Source organism: Lepidochelys kempii, chromosome 4 (genome assembly GCF_965140285.1).
Source record: "Lepidochelys kempii isolate rLepKem1 chromosome 4, rLepKem1.hap1, whole genome shotgun sequence".
Taxonomy (NCBI): Eukaryota; Metazoa; Chordata; order Testudines; family Cheloniidae; genus Lepidochelys; species Lepidochelys kempii.
In genome coordinates, this window is record NC_136383.1 from 88,190,098 (window position 1) to 88,202,856 (window position 12,759).

Genomic DNA, 12,759 nt, shown 5'->3' on the forward strand with positions numbered 1-12,759 from the left:
GTTTAAAACAAACAAAAGGAAGCATTTCTTCATACAACGCACAGTCAACCTGTGGAACTCCTTGCCAGAGGATGTTGTGAAGGCCAAGACCATAACAGGGTTCAAAAAAGAACTAGCTAAATTCATGGAGGATAGGACCTATTAGCCAGGATGGACAGGAATGGTGTCCTTAGCCTCGGTTTGCCAGAAGCTGGGAATGAGCAACTGAGGATGATGGATCACTTTATGATTACCTGTTCTGTTCCTTTCCTCTGGGGCACCTGGCACTGGCTACTGTCAGAAGACAGGATACTGGGCTAGATGGAACTTTGGTCTGACCCAGTAGGGCCACTCTTTGTTCTTATGTACCTTCTCTAAAGAGGCACATATTCTGATGCCCACTGCTAGCAAATGGCAATTTATACTAGAACATACAAATATCAAGATAGGTTTCAGAGTAGTAGCCGTGTTAGTCTGTATTCGCAAAAAGAAAAGGAGTACTTGTGGCACCTTAGAGACTCACCAATTTATTTGAGCATAAGCTTTCGTGAGCTACAGCTCAGAAGTGTAGCTACAGAAGTGAGCTACAGCTCACGAAAGCTTATGCTCAAATAAATTGGTGAGTCTCTAAGGTGCCACAAGTACTCCTTTTCTTTTTGCGAATATCAAGATAGTTGTTTATTACACTAAATTTTCAAATGCAGCTAAGTTAAAAAAATTCTAAGAAAGGAATCAAACATTGTTTTCTTCCTTTATTGAAAGTTGGATTATCAGTAAGTTTTGTCTTCCATCCTTGGCTAGGTCTACACCAGAAACTGTTATCGGTATAATAATGTTGGTTAAGGATGTGTTTGGGGTTTTTCCTGTTTATTTTGTTTTTTTTTAAATGACATTTTTATACAGGCAAAAGTCATAGTTAGATGCAGTTATACTGGCAAAAAAAACTCCGATTGCAGATATAGCTTATTTTAGTCATGGAACTGTTTTCGCTAGTAGAAGCTGTGTTTAGATTAAGTAAGTTTGCCAGTATAGCTATACTGGCAAACCTTTTCTATTGTAGACTAGACATCTGTCTCCTTCACACATATATTTTTTTATTCCGATAGGCTCATAAAAAATGTCTTTATTAACCAACCAAATTTTGTTCAGCAAGTCAGGTGACCTGAGGGCTAAAGTCTGCTTGCCTTGCTCATGCCTTGTAGTTTCAATGAGATCACTGGTGAGAGAAAAGTAGGCAGAATTTGGCACTGGAATACTAAGAATCTGAGTTCTCATAAGTGACTACACTTTTCCAGTTCCTTCTTGAATGTTCATTAAACAGAGCTAACCACCAATTATTTATACATTTTTGCAACTCCATCCAAGTTATTTTGTGTTCATTTAAAAAACAATACATAGTGGTAAGATTTTTTTCCCCACCTTTAAATTAACTCCAAAGACATTTAAGATTTAGGGTTCTCTTACATTTAAAACTTGCTAGCAGTTGGCTGCCTTTAATATTATGATTAGTTTAATCTAAGTAATTAAGAACTTACAATGCATTTGTCAAAGTTTCTTTTGACAGTCACCAAAACATTTCCAAGTGTTGTGCTGAGGAAGGAAGCTGGGTCCACATTTTGTGCTGTCCATACATGGTGACTCATCTTAACTAACATATAAAGGGAATTAAAGCTATCAATCTTGTCCCCCAGAGCTATAAGGTTATTCAGCTCTGGCTCAATAGAGCGAAATATTTTTATCATCATCTGTCGGATCATGTCTTTCCTGTTAAAAAAAATAAAATAAAAATAACAAATCTGACAATTTACTGGGCTACTATACATTTTCTTTCATATATATTTTAAGAAAAATGTACGGATATTTAACAGTCTCATTTTTACTTAACCTTAATGAGCATGAAGGTTTTCAGGGGATGGGGCTAAAGGAAGAATAAAATAATTTTTGCCAAGTCTTAATTGGACATTGCCAAGGTCAAAAAATTACAGTTTAACTACATTTAAAAATGTTTTCTTCACAATGCCTTCTAGATCATAGAAAATCTGTCTTCCACATGCTTAAAGTTCAAACTACTCTCCTGGGTATTTTTACAAAACTAACAAAGAGATGGGTGGGTTTCCTTGTAGATTTTGTAAGCAGGTGGGGTATTGAGTTGTTACATTGTTTTATTATAACATAGCCATCCAGGCACATTTAACTGCAATAAATTTAAAATTAAGTATAAATTATGCAAGTTAACTATTCAATGTTTACTGAAAAATGTAGAAGTCATTAATTTTAACTGCAGGAAACAGAAGTAACTGTCCATGTATCACTATGGGTAAAAAAAAAAATAAATCAAAGATTTGTACTTCATTACAGAAAATAAATCTCTAGCCTCAAGAATGAACAATGATGAAACATCAACACGTACTCAGATGATATAGCTTGTGGAACACCAGAATGATGAGGCCGGGATAAAGTTCCTCCATCCATTTCCTCTACTTCATTCTGCAAGAATTATGCAGGTATTTTACATAAATAAGAATCTTAAAAGCAAGGAGTTAACTCAGCTATATCCCTATCTAACTAAAATTCTGTATTAAACTGATAGGTATGTCTAAGAAAAACAATTACCAGCAGCAATCATTATTTGAAGGTGATATTTACAAATAGATACACACATTCATTCTCTGTTACAAGACAAGATACCTGGGCGCACTCCATGGCATAACATTCTGAACCATTAACATCACCCTCTCATCTCGACGTAAACAGAGTGGTCACCACTAAATAGCCAACATTTTCTATTCAAGGTTTTGTCATTGCCGTAAGCTCTGCAAAACATTGTCCCACCCTATGATCTTCCCTTAATAGGAGATAAGGCAAGGCAAAAACTGTTAGCATTCATAAGCTAGTACAGTAAACTATATCAAATACTGCCGACAGAACAGCATGAACATTTTATCTTTAAATATCCATAGAAAGAGATCACCCACTAAAGCCACAAGTGCAGCCTCTGCCATATCCAGATCTGTATTCACATTGACATGATCTGAGGCAGTGATGTACTCAGAGATATCTCACCAAATGTGTTCTCAAGAAATGGGAAGATGGAAGATTAAATATTGGCAATATTTGGCCAGATTCAAACAAATATCCACTTGATGCTGACAGCTACGGCCACACAACAGCTTCCTTAAGTGAAGCTAAACAACTTACCACCTGAAGGGAGGTGTTGACAATCTCCACCCAGTTCTCTACAGGCCTTCCAAGCATAGACTGTAGTACTTACCTGTTCTCAACACTGTTGTAACAACACAGTAAAAACTGAAGTACATCAATGAGCTACTGGACTAAACTCAAGCAGAGAGACTATGGGTGAAATCCCGGCCCCATTAAGGCAATGGCAAATCTACCAATGACTTCAATAGGGCCAGCATTTCACCCTTAGCGTTTGTGCAGTCTGCATGCAAAGAAGCAGACTGTTTAATCACAATCAGCTAGACTTTCTCTGCAAAGTAACATGACGTTTCTTTTTGACAAGGACTCATATCAAGACAGGAGCAAGAACAGCCTCTACAAATCAGGTTGCCTTCTGGGGTGGGAGGGATAGCTCAGTGGTTTGAGCACTGGCCTGCTAAACCCAGGGTTGCGAGTTCAATCCTTGAGGGGGCCATTTAGGGATCTGGGGCAAAAATTGGGGATTGGTCCGCAGGGGGTTGGACTAGATGACCTCCTGAGGTCCCTTCCAACCCTGATATTCTATGATTCAGTTTTCTATTCAGTTGTCCAGCTGTTTGTATGTACAACTCCCAAATTTGTAGTACATGCAAATTTAATAACCTAGGCTAATATCAGTCTCTAAACTCAGACTAAATAACTTAGCCTCATTTGCACAGGTCAGCCAAACTCTGTTAGACAGTTTTAGTTTCGACAGCTTAAAATAGTTAAATGATTGTTCCTTAATTTAGTTTGAAACCCAGTTTATATGTGGACAAAGAGATAGCCGTTATAGTTTTCTGTGGCAGACATCTTCCAGGCACAGCTGAAACATCCCTTGACGCAACTAAGCTGTTTTAAGTAAGTATAGACATTTTCTCAAAAAGCACGTAAGAACTATCATCTCATATGAAAGCTTAAGAAAACTGAAAATCCAACCGTCTTAGAAGAAGACACAGTAAGAGATAAAATACTTAAAAGGGTAAAAACAATTACTTTCTTCTGAGGGAAAAAAAAGAAAAAATGATGCATCATTAGAAAGAGAATCTCACTAATAATCATTATAAAATACCAACAGTTGTAGAGTTGTGCGCTGAGGAACATTCCCAGAAAATAATGTACTATAAAGGTTTACCTTTATTTCCCACACATAGCTATAAAGCAAGGGTGGGCAAACTTTTTGGCCCGAGGGCCACATCGGGGTGCAAAACTGTATGGAGGGCTGGGTAGGGAAGGCTGTGCCCCCCGAACAGTGTGGCCCCTGCCCCCTATTCGCCCCCTCCCACTTCCCCACGCCTGACTGCCCCCCTCCTGGAACCTCCTCCCACCCCAAACCACCCTCCCCTCGGGATCCCATCCCCATCCAACCCCCCCCCCCCCCCCGTACCCTGACTGCCCTGACCTATCCACACACCCGCTCTCTGACAGGCCCCCCGGGTCTCCGATGCCCTATCCAACCCCCCCTGTTCCCTGACTGCCCCAGAATCTTCGCCCCATCCAACTGCCCCCTGTCCCCTGACTGCCCCCGGGACCCCCTACCCAACTCCCACACCGCTGCGCCCGCCGACACCCCCTTAACATGCTGCTCAGAGCAGCAGGAGCTTGCAGCCCCGCTGCCCGTGCAGCGGCATAGCTACGTGGGAGGGGGAACAGCAGGGGAGGGGCCAGGGACTAGCCTCTCAGGCCAGGAGCTCAGGGGCCGGGCAGGACGGTCCCACGGGCCAGATGTGGCCCGCGGGCAGTAGTTTGCCCTCCTCTGCTGTAAAGGTTTTCTACATTCTAGATTTTCCCCCTTTTATTTGCCACCATTATGCCAAATACCATGTTTCTTAGCACTTCAACAATATATTTAGAGTGAAAATAATTCAAAATAAAAGAAAGGGTCTAATTTACTACAACTTTTTCTTCTTCCACTGTTTAATTGTAAAGTAAATTCAGATTTCCCTTTACGAGGAAAAATGGATTTGAGACATTCTGGTTAAAATACATTATGCACTCTAGACTTCTTTGATATTCACTTGCAAACTAAAAAAATTCTACTTGCAAACACATATGCATTTGAACAACTTTATTCATATGAGCAGCTCCACTGACTTTAGTGGGAGTTATCATGTGTATTTGTAGCAACTGGGCCTTCATCGCCACAATATTATTTCAACACCTAATACAACAATTTTGTAGTTAAAGACCATTCATAGATTTTATATATCATTTTAGCTAAATTGAAATAAGTCATACCATTGTTGTTCCCATGCTTTGATGCTGCTGTAGCTTGAAGAATTTGCTAATAAAGTCCTGTTCTGCTAGACACAGGGGCTCCAGTTCACTTAGAACTTGCTCAAAGATCTAAAGTAAACCAAAATAATTTGATTAAACACATCCATACACACACCCCTCAATGCACTATAGCCAATTATAACAATATTCTTTGTTTTAATTTATTTTCCATTGCTTGTGCGATCCTAAGAACCACTGGATGTCAGCTGACAAAGGGTTCACTGTTCTGTAACAACTCCTCCTAACAGGCCTAACAATTAGCTACACCTAGCACACTGCATTCATAGTATATATCCATAAAGAATATCATGTGAGGTCTTCAATAAAAGCTGGGTTCACACTGGTCATTAATATCATTGTGAAATGTTCGTGCAATTAGCATGCAAGAGGTTATGATGGACAGATATATGTCAGTGGCACCAGAATAGGAGGAGCCGGGGGTCGTGGCCTATCCACTTTACTCCTCTTCCCCCTGAGGTTCCCCCGGCCAGACCAGCAGCTGGAGCCCGTCCGGGGGAGCCCAGGCAGTTGCGGGGTGCCGTGCCGTGAATGGCAAGGCACCCCCACAGACCCTCCCGGGCAGATGGAGGGTCTGCAGCATGGTGCCCCACAGCTCTTACCATGGCCGAGCTGCAGCCCCCTGGCCAGAGCCAAGTCCAGGTAAGAGCCCTGGCCCTGGGCACGGACACAAGCCGGGGGCTGCTCTGGACCTCCTCCCCTAACAGGCGGAAGGTCCATGGCTCCCAGCCTCCTCCAGCTTCCGGTTTGGCAGGGGCAGGGCCTTGGATGGAAGGGGAGGGGCAGGGAGCCCTGGTCCCGGCCCCTGGCCTCTCCACTTTTGGGCAGACTCTGCCACCCTTGATACACACACAATAAAAATATATTCTTAAAAAGTCTGACTCAAGGCAGGGTTGATAAACAGGTTTCTGCCAAAGGATGTATATCCACCTGTCTGCCTCAGTTTACTTGTAAATTAAGTATACTAAGCCAACACAATGGAAACTCCATTTGCATACAAGTCAACATGGTGTTGGCATGCCAGAGAATAGACCACCAGGGTCATCCTGACTCTGGGAACAAACAATGAATTTTGGAGGATGGAGAAGGCAAAATGACACCTCTTTATCCTGCACCTGAAGAAGTAACTGAGCAGCGTTATGAAAACATGTTCCCAATCAGTCTAGGTTAGAAATGATGCAAGAAAGCTTTCAGAGAATATAAAGTCTGCTTTTAGACAGATGGTTAGTCTGGTAAAGTTTAGTCTCTAGAAAGCTTGTATTGATTTTGTTTTGTATGTAAACTTTCTGTCTCTATTATCCTTACTCACTATCCATTAAACCTTAGCCTTTGATAATAAAATTATGATTGTTTTCACAATCAATCTCTCTCACTGCTGCGATGTTACATAACAGCTGATCCTCAGTTGAATCAAATAGGCTGGTGTGTACGTCTGCTTAAGGATAGCAAACCTGCTAATTTCAGCAAGTGTCCAGTGGTTAGGGGCTGGCCATTACAGGGGAGTGCTTCACAGGGGCTCTGCGATTGAGGTATGCCTATTGTTAACATACAAGCCAAAGTAAGGGCTGGCATAGCCCTGATGAGATTGAGTTCCTACTAGGCCAGAGGTGTCAGAGAGCTGACACTCAATTAAGCACTAGCAAGTCTCTCTCACTGGAGGCAAGGGGATTACAAGGTAACTCGCAGTCCTAGGTACCCCAAGAAGCATCAGAGCTTGTTCCATACAATACCTTCTGCACTCAAACTCTAAAGCTAGAGTTCTACCTGAACATTTATAAAAGCAATAGAATGAAAAGCATGATGATTTCCAAAAGTTCTAACAGTAAAACAGTCATATTTTTAAAAGGTAGATTTATATAAAGTTTTACGACCATGTGAAACATAATTCTTTGTTATTCACTTTAAATAGGAGAGGAAGGGGGAGAAAGGAAAATTGAATGCTCCCCATCTCTCCCATCCCTTTCCCCCGCCCCAACAAGTTTGCCAACTGAATTCTAAGACTACAGGATGAAGTATTTACTAATTCAAAAGCCATTAAATATCTGGCCACATGAGAGCTTGTAACAGCGTTGTTACAACCTTTTTCAAATAAGGTTATAACCAAACAAATTGCATCCATACCTGGTACAGTTATAGACTGTTAAGCAATCATACCACATATGTAGCTGCAGGGAACAAGAAAATAGGAAGTAGTTCACAGAAGTGTTTCTATCCACAGTAGATGAAGCTATGCGAGCTGCTATTCTTATATTGGGAAAAAATTTCAAATACTATGCTGCAGTTTCATATTATTAGTTGTGGACATTTGGTGCAGCGGTGTGTTCTGTTGGCACATGGTAGCTTGGTAAAGGGGTGTGTGCAGAAGCACAGATTGAGTGGGGCACAGCAAAAGACTTTGGTGCATGATCTGCAGCAAATACTGTAGTTGTGGAACTGGTAAGGTGGGTGCCTGTGAGTGGATGAACAGAGGGTATGTTAAGTGGCTTAACTTACCGTTTCTTTATGGGTTTGTGTCAGGTATGTTCTGTATGTGCCAACCCTAACTGCTTCACAGTAAAGTTTTTGTGTATTAAGTACTAGCATCTGGTGAAATTGGTAAATAAGTTTTTGTATTTACTTTTGGAATAGAGGGTGATCTTGAGTTATTTTAAAATAAAATCGAATTAAACAGTGAAGCTACTTTTTGGCAAACATTTTAATTTATTAAAATTATTTGTCAACCACCAATCCATAAAGACTCTTTCAAAGACATTTCTAGTCTACTGTGTCACCCTCATACAGTAAACTAAATCAGTTTCTTTGCAAGTATTTAGGAACTAAATGCATGGTAACTGTTAAAGCTTACCACACTACTAAGATTAAGCAGTAAATCCAATCACTAGAAACTAATTAGGGAAAGATTTATCCAAAAAAGTTATTGGGCAAGCACAACAAATTACATAACTCTGTGTATACATTTCTTCACCACACGCAAGATTACATGTAGAAATAAAAGACGAGGACTTTTTAAAATAATTAAAAGATGAAAACAAAAACCAAACCATTTGAAGGGATTATATCTATTTTTGTTGACTTGTAACAGAATATCAGAATTCTTACAAAATTACTAATTTTCACAGACAGGACCAGGATTTTTATTCAGTTTCATAGAAAAACACCTGTTATGACTGCAAGTGTATGTCAGTAACTTAGAGGTAAAAATCCTTACAGGTAAACTGCAGTTACCCAAAAAACAACAATTAAAACAGGAAAAGTTAGCAAGGATTGGTGGTGCCAGGCAACACCACCACACACAAACAAGGTATTCATCTCCTCAATTAAAATAATCCTATAAAAAACTTAATTTTAATGGTTTCCCCACTTTCCATTTTCACCATAGCACTTGGCAAAAAAGTATTAGAAGACTATAATTGGTTCCCCTCTTCCTTTTTAAAAATATATCTTAATTTACAATATTTTGCAAAACTAAATACAGTTTTGGTAGGAAAATTTTCCCTTATCCATTGAGAATCCTCCCTAAATACTGGTTTACATTTTTAGGTCTATTTCTGCAATGGACAGGGCTACAGACTTAGCCTCCATTAAAAAAAAAAAAAGTGAGGACTCCAGCAATCATTTGGTGCCATAGTTTAAGGCAGCCAAAGTAAATGTGCAAGTGACATTTAAATGGTTAATTTTAGAAATTGGTGTTTATTTAAATTATTCTTTTGTCTTCTGTACTAGATCTCTACTGGATGGTCTAGTGAATGAGATTCTCTTTCCTTCTTTCCAATTTGCCAACAAATTTACAAAACGCATCACAATACTTTCTGAACTCCTCTCTTATGAAGGTGTCATAATTCAGGAATCTCATGATCAATTCGCTTCATCTTTGGTAAAAAAAAATATATAAGTTGGTCCCAGACTTAACCCACCAATTTTTTGGCCAACATTCCTTTGTTTGGGAACTTTTGAGGAGGGTCAGCAAAACTGGGCTTATAATGAAAACAACTGCAATCTTAACTATGGTTAAAGTTAGCGTCTGCATAATTAAATCTGTTACAGAGTCTTAAGCAAATGCACAATGCATATCATATTTAAGTGTTGACATATATGTATTCATTCTAAATGAATTTAAAACATTATTACATTAGAGAGAGAGAGACAGACACACACACACTCCTGGGCATGAACGAACATTTTCAGACAGTAAACAAAATGTGGATTCATGACTATCTAAAGTTCAAAACTAAGGAGAAATATTACATTACATTTTTTTGTTTTACCTTATCAAATTTAGTTCTATCAGCCACATCAAGGTCAGAGGCAGACATGTTTCCCATATCCAACAGTGAGGATGACTGAGACCTGCGATTTCCTGAACTCTGAACGGAGAGTTTATTTAGGCTAGAGGTAGACCCAGTCAATTTTCCAGAACTTCCATGAAGACCTATGAAATAATGAAACTATGAAAGATGGTAGCCTACGTGGAATAAAATATATTTGAAAAGAAAAATATAGGTATATCCAAAACAGCACTCCTAGTCCCCATAGAGATGGTCAATATTCTTTCTACTGAATAGTTTGTACCTTATCTAAGTGGTTTTGTTGTATACACGTTTCTTCATTACAAGCCTAACTGGAATATTTAAGTGTTTTTCAGAGTTAATTACAATGCAGCTACCTAAGTCTGCATTGTGGAATAACAAAGGAAAACTGACATCAGGAGCCACTTTGGACATTTTGCACCTGGGACCAGCAAGTATAGCAAATATGCTGGGGCAGGTACTCTCCTTTCTGAAAGGAAAGCTGGATGGGAACTCCAGTTGTGATACTTTAAGAGCATCTTCCAGCAGCACACAGAGCAAAGAGAGCCGGTGGGGAAATTATTCTGAAAGGAAAATAGTAGAGCAAACACTTGAGTATCTGAAGATACTCTCCATATTCTCTTGGAAAAAACAAGTCCATAGTTCACACTCTTTTGGTTAATGACAGTTGGGAATAAAGTGCGGCAGGGGGAGAAGAGGACTTAAGGAAGAGCTCTTGCTATGATGAGACACCTCAGTTCAAAAACAAAGTAAAGAGAAACATCTCCTGTTATATTCAAACTGCAAGTAAAATGCTGTCGTAAATCTTCATAAATCTCAAAATCACAGAGAAACCGATTATTAATTTTCATTCTGTATGTTCCTTCTAATATAATTGCCAACTATGTTCAACATCTCTTGGATGCGTTTTGCTTACAAATACTTATTGCACCCTGAACAGTTAGCTTTAGGGTTAATGGGTTTTCCATTATATATAACTACACCTATACATAGACACACATGCATTGACAATACATACTAATGCACTAATCATACTCACTCTCTGTTTCCTGTTTGACAGCGCTTTCTTTTCGAGGCAGTGTAGCTGGCATGGATTAGGTTGCAAGCATCAAAGACAAAGACAAGTTAAAAATGCAGTTTGCACAAACCATGCACAAGATGCAAGTTAAGCACTAGCTGGAAAGAAACATGCAGAGAACTATAAGCAGCAAGTAACTATAGTTGCAAACACATATAGTTGGGGAGTTACTGTTCTAGAAATTCAGTCTCTAACTACATGGAAAACACAGTATACGTTTCAAAATATTAAACTTTCATTTTTCTTAAAACAAAACACGGAGGAAAACTCTGACTTGTTAAACATTTATACATCAAATTCTCCTTAACACAGAAAAGACCACCAAAATACTGAGTCTTATTTGCAAAGATTGATATTGGAGGAGATTTGCAGTTTACCGGAACAGTGTGCAAATAAACTGTAAATCATATTGATACCAAACAAAGAGAAATGCAAACAGATTAGTCCTGTGCAGACTTGTACTGAATCAGGGCTACCTGCATTATCTTCCAGCTCTTTAACTAAAAATCTATTAAGACTGCAAAAGTCCTTTCAATAATATTCTTTTCTACAATAAGACCAGCCAGCCTATTGTATATTGCTGTTGCTGACAACTCAGTTTTGCTTTTCACAGTGAGAAGTAGTGTGTTTTTCATTCAGGTTGCATTAACAATTTTCCAGTTTGCAGATGTTGCCAGGCTCAGAAAAAAAGTCACTACCAATAACAACATTTACATAAAGATGCAACTCATTTTTAAAAGGTTTATCCCCTGAATATCCTGCTGGTCTGAAAAATAAAATAAGCAGTTTCCTCAAGCAAAAAACTGCATTTTAGTAAGCAGTTTAGAGTACCCTGTGACAGGGTAATATTGCCCTGTGTTTGTGATAAAGGATTCTAAGTTCACCAGTGGAAAGCACTTGCACACATGCTCTAGAAGCAAAAAAGTTAGTAGGATTCAACAATTCTTGGCGAGCATGGATTTTTCAAGTTACAGACGCAAAAACACCAAATGGTTACTTATCTGTACAGTAACTATTGTTCTTTGAGTTGTGTTGTGCATACACATTCCATTTGAGGTGAATGTGTGCTTACTGCACTCGAGTTGGAGACTTCTGCCAATACTACCACTAGGTGATGCATATGCTCCCGCTCACCTCATGCTCTCAGGTGACAGCATAAAACAGGCATGTCTGCCGCCTACCTCTCCATTCCTTCGCACCACTTTAAGTAAAGTCTGAAGTAGCAGGGAAGGTGGGAAGTACATGTTCACAACATACCTCAAAGAATAATAGTTACTGTACAGATAAATAACCTTTTTTCTCCTTTGAGTGATTGTGCACATACACATTCCACTGGAGGTGATTCCTCAGACATTCCCTTAAAGGGAGGACGACTTTGGATCATCTACACAGGGATTGTACCACTAACTTGCAAAGCTGGCATCATCTCAAGAGGTTTGAATCATGGTGTAATGAGTGGGAAAAGTATGCACAGACGACCATGTTGCTGCCTTGCATAAACAAGCTATTGGAAGATTGCTCAGGAATGGTGATGTGGTGGACTGAGCCCTAGTGGAGTGAGATGTTATTCTCAATGGAGGAGAGACTTTATCAAGATCGTAGCAGAGCTTCATACATTCAGAAACCCTGCATGAGATTCAAGGAGATGACACTGATTGACCTTGAATTCTTTCAACATAGCTTACAAAGAGCCTGGAGTAAGAACTGAAAGACCTAGTGTGGTCCAAGTAAAACGCCAGTGCTCTACAAACATCCAAAGTATGGAATGCTTTTTCAGCCTTAAATTAACATGTCAGGAAAAATACAAAAAGATTGTTTGGTTTAAATGGAAGACTGACACTACCTTAGGTATAAACTTAGGGTGAGGCCTAAGAGATACTTTGTCCTTATGGAATACCATGA

General features: G+C 39.4%; 1 protein-coding gene and 1 long non-coding RNA gene across 13 annotated transcripts in view; one reads left to right on the forward strand and one right to left on the reverse strand.

Annotated features, from left to right (window-relative positions):
- Positions 1 to 12,759, forward strand: part of LOC140910613 (uncharacterized) — a 46,655-nt gene that overhangs the window by 16,954 nt on the left and 16,942 nt on the right. For all 5 annotated transcript variants that reach the window (XR_012158671.2, XR_012158669.2, XR_012158668.2 and 2 more), the window contains exon 3: positions 2,338 to 2,483. This is a non-coding gene — a long non-coding RNA (uncharacterized LOC140910613). The remainder of the gene's footprint in view (positions 1 to 2,337; positions 2,484 to 12,759) is intronic.
- Positions 1 to 12,759, reverse strand: part of EXOC1 (exocyst complex component 1) — a 56,781-nt gene that overhangs the window by 11,538 nt on the left and 32,484 nt on the right. For 5 of the 8 annotated variants that reach the window (XM_073341989.1, XM_073341986.1, XM_073341988.1 and 2 more), the window contains 5 exons: positions 10,819 to 10,863; positions 9,738 to 9,901; positions 5,416 to 5,523; positions 2,390 to 2,466; positions 1,515 to 1,743 (listed from right to left, as the gene is read on the reverse strand). In XM_073341989.1, the coding sequence (XP_073198090.1) occupies positions 1,515 to 1,743; positions 2,390 to 2,466; positions 5,416 to 5,523; positions 9,738 to 9,901; positions 10,819 to 10,863 (623 nt within the window). The remainder of the gene's footprint in view (positions 1 to 1,514; positions 1,744 to 2,389; positions 2,467 to 5,415; positions 5,524 to 9,737; positions 9,902 to 10,818; positions 10,864 to 12,759) is intronic. The other 3 variants (XM_073341991.1, XM_073341990.1, XM_073341987.2) reach the window with 1 other exon arrangement.